This window comes from Myotis davidii, unplaced genomic scaffold (assembly GCF_000327345.1).
Source record: "Myotis davidii unplaced genomic scaffold, ASM32734v1 scaffold695, whole genome shotgun sequence".
NCBI classification, from domain to species: Eukaryota; Metazoa; Chordata; class Mammalia; order Chiroptera; family Vespertilionidae; genus Myotis; species Myotis davidii.
In genome coordinates this window covers 240,595-258,360 of record NW_006286476.1, presented here as the reverse complement: position 1 = coordinate 258,360, position 17,766 = coordinate 240,595, and the positions used below count along the sequence as shown (strand labels likewise).

At 41.0% G+C, this 17,766-nt stretch overlaps 2 protein-coding genes and 1 pseudogene across 2 annotated transcripts in view; 2 read left to right on the top strand and 1 right to left on the bottom strand.

Annotated features, from left to right (window-relative positions):
• Positions 1-17,766, bottom strand: part of LOC107182156 (cGMP-dependent protein kinase 1-like) — a 466,054-nt gene that overhangs the window by 250,721 nt on the left and 197,567 nt on the right. The gene's annotated exons all lie outside the window — the stretch shown is intronic.
• Positions 8,340-12,448, top strand: CSTF2T (cleavage stimulation factor, 3' pre-RNA, subunit 2, tau variant). The gene has a single exon (XM_006757946.2). The coding sequence runs from the start codon at positions 8,692-8,694 to the stop codon at positions 10,660-10,662; it is 1,971 nt and encodes a 656-aa protein (XP_006758009.1). The 5' UTR covers positions 8,340-8,691; the 3' UTR covers positions 10,663-12,448.
• LOC107182158 lies at positions 14,837-15,461 on the top strand (annotated as a pseudogene).

The following is a 17,766-nucleotide window of genomic DNA, read 5'->3' as shown; positions in this document are numbered from 1 at the left end:
ATTGTTAATCTACTATGCTTAATTCATAAATTAATTCATAAATTACTAATTCATAAATTATATCATAAGTATGTATGTATAGGAAAAGACATAGTGTATATGGGGTTCCGTACTATCTATGGTTGTAGGCATCCACTAGGGGTCTTGGAACATATCCCTTGGACAGATAAGGGGGGGACAACCATATTAAAATCCCACCACTACCTCTTTTGCATACCATGGTTGGAGTTGTTCTCTGTACTTGTACCAAAAAGCGCTAGCTGTTAAATTCCCACAAACCTTGGATTTTATGTTTTTATCTAATTTTTGACTCTGGGAATTTAATTGTTCTGTGGCCAATTTGAAATGGCACTCTGAAGTAACATTTCTCAAGGATTCATAACATGTGATCATTCAAAATACATTCTGTCACACTGTTGTTTTGTTTTGTTTTAACAACCTGAGCCCTCAATCAAATATTTTAGGAAGTCCTCTTTCCTGTGACTTGGTACAAATATAGGCTCATCCTATAGGCTAACTGAGCCTCCGAAGAAAGACACCAGCCTAACTTCTGAAGCACATCGCAGTTCAGACATGTCTCTGATGCTGGGTAATGGATTTCTCTGGTCACAGAAACAAAGATCCATGAATTGTTCATCTTAAACCTAAAGGATGTCTTTATTCGAGAACCGGTTTCAGGACTTGTACTTTTCTACAGTTCATGCTTCCTTCCCCTCTGTGCTTTCAGGTGACAGCCTGAAGCAAGAATAAGGTAGCTCTGCTTCTTGTCTAGTTAGTTATGCACTTCCATGTCTGAATAAATGGCCTATGTCCGCCAGGGCACACTCCGAAGTAGTAGTCCTAATGACATCCTGAACATACGCTCAGATAGGTAGCTTGTGTGCCAGACCTGTGCAGTTTTGTATAAGCCTGGATGTTCCACAAACTTCAGGCAGGCTCTTTTTTAGAAAAAAATGAATCAGTGGAAATTCAGCCACTAAATATTTGAAGAGTGCATTTCATTTAGTATAAGAACTTAATGAACACTAAAATGAGCAGTGCAATTCTCATTGAAGTGTGTAATGGGATAGCGCCTAAAAATTATCCGTGTTCAACTATAAATCTACCATAAGTTAATACAAGGTGTAGGTCAATAATTACTGCACAAAATAAGTAATGATAACATTTGCTAAATATTCCACATAATAATCTAATACAGGTGATATTATTCTCATTTAAATGTTGCAAAAATGGAAGCACAGAGATTTGTCCAAGGCTACCCAGTTACTTGAGCTAGACAGCCAAGCCAAATCTCTCTAAAATTAAAGTCTGTTCTTACCTCCTTTACTCCACTGTCTTTCCGAGTTCTGGGAGCATAGTTTGGAAGGGAAAGTCTGATTATCTAAATCCCACTACAAGCTAGGCCAGTAAGTAGGCACCTGACCCTAGTGGAGTCCCTAGTCTTCCCTGGGCCTCATTCCTCCCCACCCCCATCTATTTTTAAAAATGAGGTTGAACTCTGTCTTTCCAGAGAGAACATTTGCTTCTGTCCAATCTCTGGTCCTGAAATGGCATATTCCTGGTAGTTCCAAATTCATGAAATCTTCCTCTTGCCAATAAAAGCCATTCTTCTCATGTATAAGTAAAGGAAATTACTATTTATTTCTCAGTATGTTGTTTCCTATTAAATACATTTTTTAAATTGTGGGGGAAAATGTCATGAAACAACTTAATTTGGGATTTGAGAAATGTGGGCTCTTTCATTTTATGAAAAACACATTCATTACCTATCTAACTGGGTGCTTTTTAAACACTCTTATTTGATATTTAACTGTAGGCCTGTAAATTGAAAAAAGTAACATTTTTTTCCCTATTGCTGCAGTCTTTACATTGTATAGTTGATCTATTGTCACACATTTTTTTAAATTGGGGGGGGGGGATTTCATGAAACGACCTAATTTGGGATTTGAGAAATGTGGGCTCTTTCATTTTATGAAAAACACATTCATTACCTAACTAACTGGGTACGTTTTAAACATTCTTATTTGATATTTAACTATAGGCCTGTAAATTGAAAAAAGTAATATTTTTTTCCCCAATTGCTGCAGTCTTTACATTGTATAGTTGATCTATTGTCACAGTACTGATTGTGATGTCAAAAATGCAATTAGTTACACTCAATCAGACAAAAGGTCAAGGGGGATTGTGCCCAGGCCCCTATAACCTGTGATTAAGGCACTCATTGTGAAATGAGAAGTTTAAAATCAAAAGACCTGATCTTAGGCTGTAGCTTTGCTACTCCCTGGCTATGTATCCTTGGGAAACTAATGGAACAATGTAAGAGCTTGAGATCTTTGAGTCAAATTGTGTGTGTTAACATCTTGTCTCTGCCAGTTAAAATGGGCACACTGTTTAATAGCTTTGTGCCTCTATATTTCTTTCGCTATAAGTTCAGATACTATGGCTGCCTATCTCAGAAGGGTTGTTGAAAGTATTAAGCAAAACAATGTATTTTATAAAGCATTTATGAGAGGGCCAGCTCTGTATTAAGTGCTCAGAGTTGTTATGAATAGTATCTGTATTTTGAGTGAGTCCATGGTTAGGTAAAGTTTTAGGTAACTGTTCTCTAAGTTTCCACATCTTTAAAATTAGTATATAAAGGTATGCACCCCACAGAATTGTTGTCAAGACCAGATGAAAGAACCCAAAGGAAAGTGTTTTGTAAGCTGACAGCATTAAATTACCATTTAGTAACTATGTAATCTGGAATAAGATGATCTTGCATTAATTTAAAAAATATTTAGTGAATGTTTGTAATATACAAGGCACTGGGCTAAGCAATATGAAAAATAGAAATGAGATATGGGTTCTATGCTTAAGTGGTAGCACAAGAACATTGGTACTTCTAGTACAAGAGAAAAGATAATCACTGCTCTGCTGTAAAAGAAAAAATGACTGAGGTTAGCATTGAAAGACAAAAGAATTTATACACTGGAGGGGCAGGGGGAGATGAGAAAAGAAAGAGACAAAAGAAAAAATTACCACCAACAACAAAAAATACTATGAGTAAAAGCTAGAAGGTTGAAAAGCACAAAACATGTATGAAACATAACAAATGAGTGGCACAATCTAGCCAAAGGAGAATAAGAGAACATGTGAGTAATAAAAATGAGGCCATATTATAGATGTTAAATGTAGAAAGACCAACTGCCATAATTTAGATAAAATTATAATAAACTAGATTAGTGCACCGATGGGGTCCCTTGGCCTGGCCTGCAGGGATCGGGCCAAAATTGGCTGTCTGACATCCCCCAAGGGGTCCTGAATTGTGAGAGGGTGCAGGCCAGGCCAAGGGACCCCACCGGTACATGATTGGGGCTGGGGAGGGACCACAGGAGGGCTCCAGGACGTGTCCAGCCCATCTCCCCAAGTCCTAATCAGCTGGACCACAGCAGCAAGCTAACCTACTGGTCAGAGCGTCTTCCCCCTGGTGGTCAGTGCACATCATAGCTACTGGTTGAATGTTCGCTTAGGCTTTAGGTCAAATGGTCACTTGGGCTTTTATGTATATAGATTTTACAGAAAAGGAAACGGTGGCTTGAAGACATTAAGTAGGCTTATTCTCCTCATCTTCTGTTAATGCACATCTGATTATAACCCATCCCTTTAATCCCAACCTCATCAGGAAAATGTTCCTGGTGATTACCACTCTTCTCTGTCTCTAATACTTCATATCTATTTTATCAAATAGTACATGGAACAAGTCTCACTGACCTAGGAATAAACTGAGAAGGGTTCTGGCAGCAGATCCCTATTCTGAATTGGGGCATGTTCTTTAATGCCACAGATTTCCTCTTGGGTAAAATGAAGGGTTTGTGAATTAGCTACCTCCCATCATGGATTCAATATATAATGAGTACCCACCCATGCTAAGCTTTGTCCTAGATGCTGAAGATATGATGGTGAAGAAGACAAATGATTATCTTCCTTTAGTTCAGTGGTTCTTGAACTTTAGCCTGTATCAGAATCACCCGGGAGGCTTGTTGAAAGAAATTTCAGAAAGCACATGCACACACTTGCACACACACATCACTCCCACCACCCAAGAGTTTCTGACGCAGTAGGCTTGAAGTCAGGCACCAAAGTTTGCATTTCTAAGATGTTTCTATATGATGCTCATAATGTTGGTCCAGGAACTACACTTAAAGAACCTATGTTTTAGTGCAATGTCTGTCTTTTTCCCTGTTGTATTGCTAGAAACTAGAATGTTTATGGAATCAAAGAACAAATATAAGGCATTTTGTTCATTAACAAAGAGGACTCCAGCCCCTTCCTTGAATGATGCTATAGTTTAGAAAATCACAATTCTAGGAAAAGCTAGAGGAGTTACTCTCATTAAAAGGTACAGGTAAGGAATGGTTTATATCCAAAGGAAATGAACTTCCAATCTGGAGAAAGGAGGGAGATTAAGGAGAACTTTGTGGAGGAGTGGATTTTGATCTATCCCTTGAAGGTCGAATACACTTATTTCAAAAGTGCCTGTCATAGCTAAAAATATTTTTAGTACCTATCTTTAGAACCTGTCCATTAATCTATGGTCATTTTTAAAATTGATTTTAGAGAGAGGGAGAGAGGAGGTGGAGAGAGAGAAACATCAATGTGAGAAAGAAATATCTATAGGCCATCTCCTGCATGTGCCCCAACTGGGGATTGACCACCCTTCCCCCCACCCCCCCAACCTGGATATGTGCCCTGACCATGAATGAAACTTGCCACTCTCTGGTGTACTCGATGATGCTCCAATGAGCAACACCAGCCAGGGCTGGTGAATAATGTTTTAATGCCCACAAAGCCTATAGATTCTTTACATTCTGATGTAAGACTTGATATGTGGAAATTTTTGCTATCATATTTTGGCCAAGTCAGGTCAGAAAGTTAGGTGATTTAGTTGCATAATGCTGTTCTTGGTTGAAAACAAGGATACATTGAGTTAGAAATGAGCCCTGAAACAATTTCAGGGTAGGAGTTTAAGAATCATTTTGAAAAATGGAGGCCTGCCAGCTTAGTTTCTGTAACTGATTACTTTGAAGGACAGCTCCCATTTGGCCATATGCCCTGTTGTATTTGTTTAAAAATCACTCTTAGCACAGTTGATATTTTGATTTATTGAAAGAATTGATCCCTGAATGTGTAAGATGTCATGTGCATTTTTCTTCAGAGTGTATGTCATGCTATAAATATTTAAAGTTAAAACATTATGGGAACAAAGAAAGTCATAAAAAAAGGAATTTCTTCCAGGTTAGATCTATGCTGGTAACAGAAATGTACATTGGTTTCTAAAAGTGCTTGGTAATTCTAGGCCACTCAGTTCATTATAAGTAATAATTTATGTGTCCTGAGCATTGAGCTATGTGCTGGGTCACACTGGTCCTCTATGAATGGAGCCATATCAAACCATTCTTCCAGTTTGAAAGAGAACACAGAAGACCTATGACCAAGAGCACCATCTTATAGTCATGCTTCTCCCTGCCTGTATGTTCCCAGAGCTCCTCAACTACCCTGTTTACCCATGGTTTAAGCCCAGGATATCTTCAATGTGGGGTCAGCAAATACTAGTGGTATTAGGTCAGCATTAAAGTAATAATGAATTTTTTGTTAATCTTCACCTGGGAATATTTTTCCCATTGAGCTTTAGAGAGAGTGGAAGGGAGTCAGGAGGTGGGGGAGGGGAATTTCCATTGAGTTTTAGAGAGAGTGGAAGGGAGTCAGGGAGGTGGCAGGGGGGAGGGGAGAGTAACATCGATGTGAGATAGACACATTGATTGGTTGCCTCCTGCACACACCCCGACCAAGCCTGGGGAAGAAGCCTGCAACTCAGGTATACGTGCCCTTGACCAGGAATCAAACACATGACCCTTTAGTGTGAGGGCTGGCCCTCTAACCACTGAACACACTGACCAGCACTAAAAAGTATTATACTTTTTTAAGACCACTAATATCTCATACTTTTTAACAGAGAGTACTAAATTTAGGTTGGCCTGATACAAATGAAAAAAAAAAATCAAACACTTCAAGTCCCTCTGTTTAGATCAATGATTGTTAAAGTGGGGTCCCCAGACCAACGGCATCGGCATCACTTGTGAACTTGTTAGGAAGGCAAATTCTCCACTCTCACCTTAGAAATACTGAGTCAGAACCAGGCAGGAGAGGTGAAGAGACCCAGCAACCTGCTTAAGCCATGGCTCCAGGTGGTTCTGATGCCTGCTCCAGTGTGAGCCCCCCTGGGATATAAATAGCAGCAGCAAGTCAAGAAACTGCCAGAGAAGCAGTGCAATCTTTAGAAATCTTTTTAATTTATTCTAATAGCCTATTACCGTCCTCATGGTTACTACATTTAACATATACACAATTACACACATAATCGATGTCTAAGTTGTCGACAGAATGTGTGTAAAAAAGCCATGGCTACTCTCTAAAGAGATAGTATGGGAATAAGACAAATAGACTTGTGTTTAGCTTTCCCAAATTATATTTTTCTTAACTCCCTTCATCCCTGCTCCACCTCCAATGAAAGAATCAGGGGGGAAAAGCATTGATAGCAGTCACTATTCTATTTCTTTTGATGGAGCGGGAAGATTTTATTAGGTGATATACACTTTTATCACTTGCAGATATCAGTTATCATGAATAAATAGCTATGCCCAAGCCTGTTTTAAAGAAAAATTAAAACATTTAAAGGTAAATGAAGGCTTTGCCTTATTTGTAGCTAAACCTTCATATTCATTTCAGATCTATACATTAAACTGTATATGATACACACCTATGATATATAACACAGTTTTTGATGAAATTTAAAGTTTCATAATTCCTTCAAAACGCATATGTGGGCCCTGCCGTTGTGGCTCAGTGGTGAGGGTCGATCTATGAACCAGGAGGTCACGGTTTGATTCCCGGTCAGGGCACATCCCCAGGTTGCAGGCTCAATCCTCAGTGTGGGGCGCGCAGGAGGCAGCCAATCAATGATTCTCATCATTGATGTTTCTATCTTTTCCTTTCCCTTCCTCTCTGAAATAAATCTTTTAAAAAAGGCATAATTGGAATAAAATGATTCCCTGTTTCGGAATTAAGTCTTAGGCTTTGGAGCAGTGCAGTTCATAGACATATAATTCACGTATGTAATTTAAATTTTCCCAATGAACTACATTTTAAAAACTGAAATAAGTGATATTAATGTTAAATCGTATTTTGTTTAACCTTACATATTAAAATATCCCTTCAACATGTAAACAATATAAAGTTAATGAGATTTTGCATTTCAAAATACTCTCTTCAAAATACTGCCTGTGTTTTACACATATAGCACATCTCAATTAGAATGTTAAATTTTAACTGGATGTACTTGATTTTTATTTAGATGAAATTTAACTTATCACTGCAAAAGTAGATACTATCCCTAAGTTGTTTCAAACATACTAAAAAAAATCCCAGTACCCTAACTATGTTTTGGTTTGGATGTTTACATTAATAATAAATAAATAAAATTAAAAGTTCAATTTCTCAGTCAAACTAGCCACACTGGAAGTAATCAAATAGCTACAGGTGGCTAGTGGCTACCGTAAGGGGCAGCGCAGCTCCGGAGCTATAATAGCCCATACCTGTGTAGAAATTCTGGCTTTGCCATTTACTGGCTGCTCAGCAAATTACCTAGCCCTCTAACAAGCTTAAGTTTTGTTAAATGGGGGTGGGGGAAACACACACAAATACACACAATTTCTGCCGTCAAAACTCGCAACAGACTGAAATAACTATAGTTTGCTCTTCGCTTCATAGTAGAGGTGAAATTATTGCATCAGTTTATAACAATCAGAACCAATATAAACGCCTACAATATACTAGTAAGAATTGCTCAATTTAATTCATACTCTGCAGCTGCAGTCATAAACGTATTATTCATCATTAATATTATTATCGGTTAAAGAAAAAAATATTATAAATAGCTCTACTGCAGCCTGCATGCACAGAGAAAAACGTGCAAGGGCCGACCACCGAGACACAGCCGTCAGCGGCGGGAGCGGATGGGGGCGGGGATGAAGGCGCGCACACTTTCGGCTCGTGTTTCTGGCAAGCTATTTTCCAAAAATATTTTCCTAGTCCCTTTGTAGTTTAAGGAGCAAATCCGAAATGTGCTTAGAAACGGTTACACTTTCATGTAGCTGACAAGCCGAAAGGGCTGTACGGAAATACTTATCAGAATAAAGAAAAGGCAGCCTACGCGGCTTTCGGTCGGCGGTTTCCCGCGCGGGCGAACGGAAGCCGACGTGCCCTTGACGTCAGGGCGGGGGCGGAGACTCTTGTTGCCATGGTGAAGTCTCTGCGGCCATCTTTACTGTGGTTAGTGCGCACCAAGCTTTTCCTGGCGAGGAGCGGTGCCGCGCCGGGAGTCTACGCAGTAAGAGACGAGAAAGGAATCGTACGCCTAGGACGCTAGGTCGTAAGTCGCTGGCAGAGCCGCGTAGACGCAGGGACAGAAAGCATCAGGTGGTTTAGAGGAACGTACAAGTGCCGATTCCGCGGGCGGGAGGAACGACTTCGGCGCCCTGGTGAGGTTTCTACCCGGAATTTCAGAGCCGCTTCCGTTGCTCAGCGGAAGTGTGAGACGGAGGAGGACGACTCGCCGGGATCCCGCTCGCCGCTGCGTGCACGACCGGAATCATGTCGAGTTTGTCGGTGAGAGACCCGGCCATGGATCGGTCGCTGCGTTCCGTGTTCGTGGGGAACATTCCGTATGAGGCCACTGAGGAGCAGTTGAAGGACATTTTTTCGGAGGTTGGTTCCGTTGTCAGTTTCCGGCTCGTATACGATAGAGAGACGGGGAAACCTAAGGGTTATGGCTTCTGCGAGTACCAAGACCAGGAGACCGCGCTTAGTGCCATGCGGAACCTGAATGGGCGGGAGTTCAGCGGCCGGGCGCTGCGGGTGGACAATGCGGCCAGTGAAAAGAACAAGGAGGAGTTGAAGAGCTTGGGGCCTGCGGCGCCCATCATTGACTCCCCCTATGGGGACCCTATCGATCCGGAGGACGCCCCTGAGTCAATTACCCGAGCGGTCGCTAGTCTCCCCCCGGAGCAGATGTTTGAGCTGATGAAGCAGATGAAGCTCTGTGTCCAAAACAGCCACCAGGAAGCGCGGAACATGTTGCTTCAGAACCCGCAACTGGCTTATGCGCTGTTGCAGGCGCAAGTGGTGATGAGAATCATGGACCCAGAGATTGCTCTGAAAATTCTGCATCGCAAGATACACGTTACACCGCTGATCCCAGGCAAATCTCAGCCTGTGTCTGGTCCTGTCGCTGGTCCCGTCGCTGGCCCCGGCGCTGGCCCCGTGGCTGGCCCCGTCTCTGGCCCTGGCCCTGGCCCTGGGCTCTGCCCAGGACCTAATGTGTTGCTGAACCAGCAGAACCCTCCAGCTCCTCAGCCCCAGCATTTGGCTAGAAGACCTGTGAAAGACATCCCTCCTCTGATGCAGACCCCTATCCAGGGTGGAATTCCGGCCCCGGGGCCCATGCCAGCTGCAGTTCCTGGACCTGGTCCTTTAACTCCTGGTGGAGCTCTGCAGCCCCAAGTTGGAATGCCAGTGGTTGGTCCTGTGCCTTTGGAGCGGGGACAGATGCAGATGTCGGATCCTAGAGCTCCTATGCCGCGTGGACCCATGACTGCTGGTGGACTACCTCCTCGAGGGTTGTTGGGTGATGCGCCAAATGACCCGCGTGGAGGGACTTTGCTTTCAGTCACTCACACTGGAGAAGTGGAGCCCAGGGGCTATCTTGGGCCACCTCATCAGGGGCCCCCCATGCACCATGGCCCTGGTCACGACGGCCGTGGCCCTTCCTCACATGAGATGAGGGGAGGGCCAATCACGGATCCTAGAATGCTAATTGGAGAGCCCAGAGGACCGATGATAGATCAAAGGGTTCTACCTCTGGATGGTAGAGGTGGTAGAGACTCTCGAGGGATGGAGACCCGAGCCATGGAAACTGAAGTCTTAGAGGCACGAGTGATGGAGAGAAGAGGAATGGAGACCTGTGCAATGGAAGCCAGGGGCATGGATGGAAGAGGAATGGAGATACGGGGCCCTGGCCCCAGTTCAAGAGGCCCTATGACCGGTGGAATCCAGGGTCCTGGTCCCATTAATATGGGGGCTGGTGGTCCACAGGGACCCAGGCAGGTCCCAAGCATTTCAGGGGTGGGAAATCCTGGAACTGGCATGCAAGGAGCAGGCATGCAAGGACCAGGTATGCAGGGAGCAGGCATGCAGGGACCAGGTATGCAGGGACCAGGTATGCAGGGACCAGGCATGCAGGGAGCAGGCATGCAGGGTGCAGGCATGCAAGGAGCAGGTATGCAGGGAGCAGGCATGCAGGGAGCAAGCATGCAGGGAGGAGGCATGCAAGGGGCAGGCATGCAGGGAGCAGGCGTACAGGGGGCAAGCAAGCAAAGTGGAGGCCAGCCTAGCAGTTTTAGTCCTGGGCAGAGCCAGGTAACTCCACAGGATCAAGAAAAGGCAGCTTTGATCATGCAGGTCCTTCAACTGACTGCAGATCAAATTGCCATGCTGCCTCCTGAGCAAAGGCAGAGTATCCTGATTTTAAAGGAGCAAATCCAGAAGTCTACTGGAGGTTCTTGAAATACTTCATAGTAATCCCAGAAAGTTTTTTTTCTTTTTCTTTTTTTTCCCTTTTTTCTGTTTAGCATGGAGAATGGGTGCAAAAAGCTGACTACTGCATCCTCACAGTTGAATGATTAGGGCAGAACCTAATCTCTTTTGTTGTTCTTTTCTTTTTTTCCTGTTTTCCTTTTTTTTTCTTAATCGGGAGGGGGAAGAATGGGTCTGTTCACTTTAATTCACTCTAAATATACAAAAATAACTCTGCAAGGGATACTATACCAAATAAGATTACAAATAATATGCAGCAGTACTAAAAGTGTGTACAATATGTTAACTTCCTTTAAAAACAATATTAAATAAAACAATGTGAAATCTTTACAGAAGACGAAAAGATAACCTGTTAAAAAGATAATTTACCAAGATAGTTTAAGAATTTTGGTTGTATAAGAAAACAAGTTTACCTCCAAAATGTAAGATCCATTTTTTTGTAAGTCAGTATACAAAAACCTATTTTGGGGTCAATAGAAAGTTGTGTTAAGTTAAGCATTCTTTCAGTGTTTTGGAATTATTTAGAAATGTTAGAATTAACAGGATAAATCTAAACTTGTGGTATTGGGATTGTGTTTTTCTAAAGCTGTGCTACCTGAATATCAAAGAATGCATTTGGTGTGATGTTTCATTTATCTCATCTTTCAGAGGCCAGTGATATTCTGGCCCGGCTTGAAAATGATACTTTACTGGGACAGTTCTAGGATTAACCAGTTTACTTAACTCTCCTCTGACAAGACTCAGTATATCTCTCCATACCTTCCTATATCTCAGTAACCTTTGAGCCCTAAATCTAAATCTGAGTTATTCTCTCACATCCTTCCCTAAAATCAGTGTCTAGGGACCAGTTTATCTGAGTGAATTATAGACCACATTGGGCTTTTCATAAATGGTAAAGGGCCTCCTTCATGCAGTAAAACTCTGCTTCTAGCTTTTATATGCAGATGCTTCCATCTGGTCAACCAGAAACAGGAATTAAAAATCTTAGTCTCAGCAATATTTAACATACCTTTTAGTTTTCTTATATCAAAATCTATTTGTGTATCACCATCTTATCAAAATAATCCAATCCCAGGTAGGTAGGTAAAATCTTGTAGCCTGAATTCTCTGCTTAGTGGTTATTAATCATTGCTTTTTATAAGGCATAAAGCCACTTGGTTCTAGTATAGGTACCACTGAGACATAGTTAAAAATCAGTAGAAAGGTGAAGCTTATCGCATTTCCTTCAGAGCTACTACCTAATTTATTTTGAAGCCTTGAGAATGTGGACATATAAAGTATAGCATCGACTACTAGTGAACAGAAGTATAAACACCCAAATAACCAGGTGATCTTACTCTAGAGAAAAACCAACAAAAACTAATACTAGTTACAGAGGGGGAAATGTCATTTAATACAAGGAGAGAACTGAGACTTGGAATTGAATTATTTTTCCTTTGCAAAGTGTATACATCTTAAATGGGTATAAAGTTTTCATCCATATGCTGTTTCCACCTACCTATTTTTTACTGTTGTTTATACTGTTACTTTTCCTGTGTATCCTATATGCTCCCCCTAGATTGGAGGTGATAACTCTACATGTGTGATAGTTCTGTACACTAATTCACAGAGTTGGCTTGATCACTTTGAAATTATAGTTCCTTTAAAGCTTTCTTTGAAGGACTAAATGAAAACCATTAAATGTTATGTTCTTTGTTGTAATAAAATGTCTGCATTGTTTAATGAAGACTTAATAAAAAGAATGCACAATACCTGACGTTTATTTCTAATGACTGCATCGTTCAAGTGATCTATTGAGAGATCCCTAGGGCCCGAACACTTTTTTTTTCTTTTAATGAAAAAGAACTAAAATTATAGGAATGAATGGGAATCCCTTTCTTAGATTTATTATCTATATTGTCCCACAACTGAAATAAATTCTGTGGTTGGTATCAGTAGCAACATCTTGGATACTCGGACATTACACTTTCCTTTTATTTATGTTCCCCACAGAGAACTCTTCCCTGTATCCCAGGATCACCTTATGGGTATCTTCATTACTGACAGCCCTTTCATATTGCAATGCACTATGTTAAATTTTACCTTCTACCCCCCCATTGCCATTTCTAATAGACTGGGGACTCTGAATGTACACTGTCATTTATTTCTGTAGCAAAAATCACAGGTGAGAATGAAGGACAAAACATTGTATCAGAGTCTTAGGGGGGGGAAAAACTCCATTAAGATCACATACATTTTCCCAAAATGGGGAAAAGGGGATTTAGGTTGCACACAGACCAAATGAACTATAACCACTATTTGCATTAGAAAATAAGCCAGAAATAGATAATAGAAGCAATCTCCTTTACTTTGGTAAACCTAATAGGTTCTTCCTAATTCACTGCCTGGTTGTCCCCAGTATTAATGAATAGAGCCTTAATTCATTTTGATAGTGAAAAATACAAGCAGTGTGTGTCTGCTACTATTAGTTTTACTACATAATGGTTAGTTAGAACCCCTGACATCCTCCATTTCCCAAATTTGGATAGACTGCAAATGAAATCACAAATTCCTAATAACAATAGTTGAACATAGTGGATGAAACACTGATTTGCAAGTGCCTATTGAGCAGTATATGTTTCTTGGGAATAGGGAATTATCAGATTAATCATCTAGTACTTCCCCTCTTTTATTAGTGACATCAAAATGTGTTTTAATGTCTGCTGATATCTTTGGCTCAGGACTACTTATTTTGGGGTATTTAGGAGATAAAAAGCAATGTGAATCTCAGGTGAAGGCTGGCAAATTCAAGTGAGATCATATGTGACTTTTCAACTAGTCAGAATTCTAATTGCAGAAAAGAAAAAAAGCCCTTAATCACAGCTTGCAAAGCTTTTGTTTTTCCACGCTGTGATGGGACATTAACTAAGCACATGGAACCTAATTTCCTATGGGGTGTCAGGCCTTGTTCTTAGATCTGATGAGGTCTATGCATAATTATGGGCAACAACCTACTGTGGCAGAGAAACAGAACTATCAGTTACATCTCAGTCTTCTCACAAAAAGAATATGTCAGCCTCTCAGTGCTTTACATTGTCAGCTAATCTCTAGACAGACTTCTGGTTGGAGCTTTGCTTTTCTCACCAGTCCCTTGTCAAGAATGCTCAATAGTCAATCCCTAGCTGGTTTGGCTCAGTGAATAGTGTTGGCCTGCGGACTGAAGGGTCCCGGGTTCGATTTTGGTCAAGGGCACATGCCTGGCTTGTGGGCTCTATCTCCAGTAGGGGGTGTGCAGGAGGCAGCCAATCAATAATTCTTTCTCATCATTGATGTTTCTATCTCTCCCTTCCGCTCTGAAATCAATAAAAAAGAATCCTCATTAGTCAAGAATGATTTATTTTAAGGAAATTATTTCTATTAAATAGAAATATTAAATTTAATATTAAGTGGTGTATTAGACAATATGCTAGTATATTTCATATATATTTCTTTTCTAGGAGTAACTACTGCTTTTGTATTCTTTTTAAAAATTTATTGTTTAAAGTATTACAGATGTCCCCCTCTTCCCCATTGATCCCCTCCACCTCACTTCTGTCCCCTTGGTCATGGTCAAAGAAGGTTCACTGTGGCCCTGACCAGTTTGGCTCAGTGGATAGAGCATCGGCCTGTGGACTGAAGGATCCCAGTTCCGATTCCAGTCAAGGGCATGTGCCTTGGTTGCGGGCACATCCCCAGTAGGGGGTGTGCAGGAGGCAGCTGGTCGATGTTTCTCTCTCATCGATGTTTCTAGCTCTCTATCCCTCTCCCTTCCTCTCTGTAAAAAATCAATAATATATATATTTTTTTAAAAAAGAAGGTTCACTGTGGACCTAGAGGTGCATGCTGAGACCCCAGGGAAAAAATCTCTACCTATCCGAGGTAAATAAAGGAGACAGGCCCTATATTAGAAACCATATGGAAAAATGAGAAAACAAAAATCCTGTTCCTTCACAGATAATTTAATGAACATTAGGCTTAGTGGGACACCTAACATAAAACAGCATAGTTGACATTTCTGTTGTATGGGGAAATCACCTGAGTTTGCAGTTAGTCTATATGTGTGAACTTTTTTTTTTCAGGGGTGGAGAGGAAGCTATGTCAAATTGATTATAAATAATACATTCATACTCATTACACATTATCTCACGTCAAAAATTGTTTCAGCCAAGCTGTAAAAATTACCTCGGAAAACCTGAATTGTTTTGGCTACTTCTTCCTGCTCATCCCTGCCTCCGTGAGCTGCTTGCAAGTACCCAACCCCATCGCCATGTCTCAGGCCGAGTTTGACAAAGCTGCTGAGGAAGTGAAGCACCTCAAGAGCAAGCCAGCCGACGACGAGATGCTGTTCCTCTACAGCCGCTACAAACAAGCGACTGTGGGTGACATAGATAAAGAACAGCCCGGGATGATGGACCTCAAAGGCAGGGCCAAGTGGGATGCATGGAATGAGCTGAAAGGAACAACCAGGGAAGAGGCCATGAAAGCTTATATCAGCAAAGTAGAAGAACTAAAGCAAAAATACGGAATCTAGGGACTGGATTTGGCTGCCAGCCACACTTTTCATCTAAATTGGTAATCATGCCTTGTTTCTCTAATACCATGGATGAAGTGAAATAATGAAATTAACCCTCTTCCTGAACAATGTCCAGGATATGTCTCTAAGAGATTAAGGAGCTGAAATAAATGGTTACTCACCTTGCTGAGTAGTTTTTATCTATAGATCAATTTTAAAAAACCTGCATTTGTTACTTTAAGAAACAAAAGCAAACCTTAATTGTTTTCCAATCCACAAATCTTATCATCATCTTGCTAAAATAAATTACTATCCAGTCAAGAATGTTACTGACTTCATACTGGGTTACTACACTTCCCTTTGTATAAATGTCTCTCTCCATGATCCTGAAATATTTCCTAGATAACCTCACACATCTTATCATTTAGTAGACAAACAGCAGAACTCCCCAAACCATCTACTTAGCATAATGCTTCCTTGAGAAGTAAATCCTCAATAGAATTCTGCTGCTAAATATTTTTTTAACCTTACCTTATCTAAATATCCCTATACTCCAAAAAGAAGGAACTGTAACAGGAGCAGTTAACAGTATCTGCCCAGCATTTGTTCTGTTATTTTCAGTAGATTTATTGGAAATGGTAAAAAACTCTATACTGCAATTTCTGCCTTAAAACTTTGTATTTGAACCTGATCCCAATTAAGGGTACAGATTAACCAAATCAACATTTGTAAATTAAGCAAAATAGGATTTTCTTCCCATTAGAAAAATTTTAGTGATTAAACGTTTCTAGCAAACAATTTGTATCCAATCAAGGCCTTTCAAATGGTGATGTTAACGCCTCATTGTGAGGCTGTGAAGATGACTTTAGAACATGGGAACCTTGCATTGTCATGTGTATTCAGACGCTTCTATTCTAGTTCTTAATTTGGGTCTTTGTTTGTATAGAGGGGAAATAAAACTTGCTTAATTAGAATATTTTGTGAAGCGGAAGTGAGATGATTTATAGAATCATTGATTGATGGGGATTTTGTTGTCACTGTTTTCAGATAAACTCAATTTAGCAAATTCCTCCCTAGTGAGTGCTTCTGCTGGGATATGCAAAATACTTGAGCCTTGACGAATAATAGCCTTGGTCTGAAAAGGGTGCTAAAACTGCCCCTCCTGAGGAATAGAGCTGGATAACCTTGGGGAGTGGAGAAAAGAGGCTTTTCTTCACCTCCTGTCCAATCTCTTTCACCCACCCAGCCTTGCTCACAAGGAGAGGGAAGATGGGTGAGCCGGCCAATGACGCAGCCAGAGCCAGCCAGGGCAGGGTTCTGAAACTGACGACCTATCAGGGCCAACACTGCTGAAGCTTTGCAAATGATCAGGCCTGGAAAGTGGTGGTTGTGCACAAATGTACTCTTCAGGGGGAGAGAGGGAAAAAGGGGGCAGAGGGAGAGACAGCTTAAATTTTTTTCCACTAAATCACCTAAAACCACAGACCTGACCCACATACATGATCATGGCTGCCACCTCAAGCAAGTAGCACCCTCTCCCGCTCATCTTCAGGCACCCCAGTGTGTCTTTTAGGTTTTACCTGCCATACCACTAAAGCAGTGATGGCGAACCTATGACACGCGTGTCAGAGGTGACACGCGAACTCATTTTTTTGGTTGATTTTCCTTTGTTAAATGGCATTTAAATATATAAAATAAATATCAAAAATATAAATCTTTGTTTTACTATGGTTGCAAATATCAAAAAATTTCTCTATGTGACACGGCATCAGAGTTAAGTTAGGGTTTTTCAAAATGCTGACATGCCAAGCTCAAAAGGTTCACCATCACTGCACTAGAGGCTTTTGTGTTGATAAGGAGAGGGGGAAAAATCACTTGCATTGATATAGACATAAATTATAATTGTTTAAAACATTTTTACTCTAAAAGGCATTTTATTTACACAGTGATCAAATGTTTTGAATTTCTGGAAGAAGCCTATCATAGTGGAATTTCTGACATTAGCTACAAGCTTGGGGGATCAGGGAGATAACCTGCTTTTGAGAGAGGGCGGTGGTAGCAAGGGTATTTCAAGTGCTCCAGAACTAATACAGTTTCAAAGATAAGGTCTGTGCCCTCTTCTGGAAGGCTGGGTCACAGTTAACATGTAAAAAGCATTTATCAAGAACCTACTGAATGCCAGGTACTTGACATACATCATCTTGAATTTCACTGATGTCTAGAAGCAGTATGAAGAAATATGCTCATAGAAGTTAACTAGTCTGCCCTGAGCCACCTAGCTTGTAGGCTGTAGAAGCACCATCAAATCTGTCTGACTCCCAACTCCTTACTCTCCTGCTTTAAGAAGGAGACAGTAGAACAGTTCCACACTGAGGACTGGATGTGAAGGAACATCCGGCATCATTTCCACTGAGTGAGGAAGTTCATCACAGATCTATAGAGAGGTGATGTGTAGGCAACAGTGAAAGATGTATAAAAAAAATCTTTTGTCCTTAAAATGTTCTTTTTCTTCTATGAACCAACTAAATGAAAGAGCTGGCAGA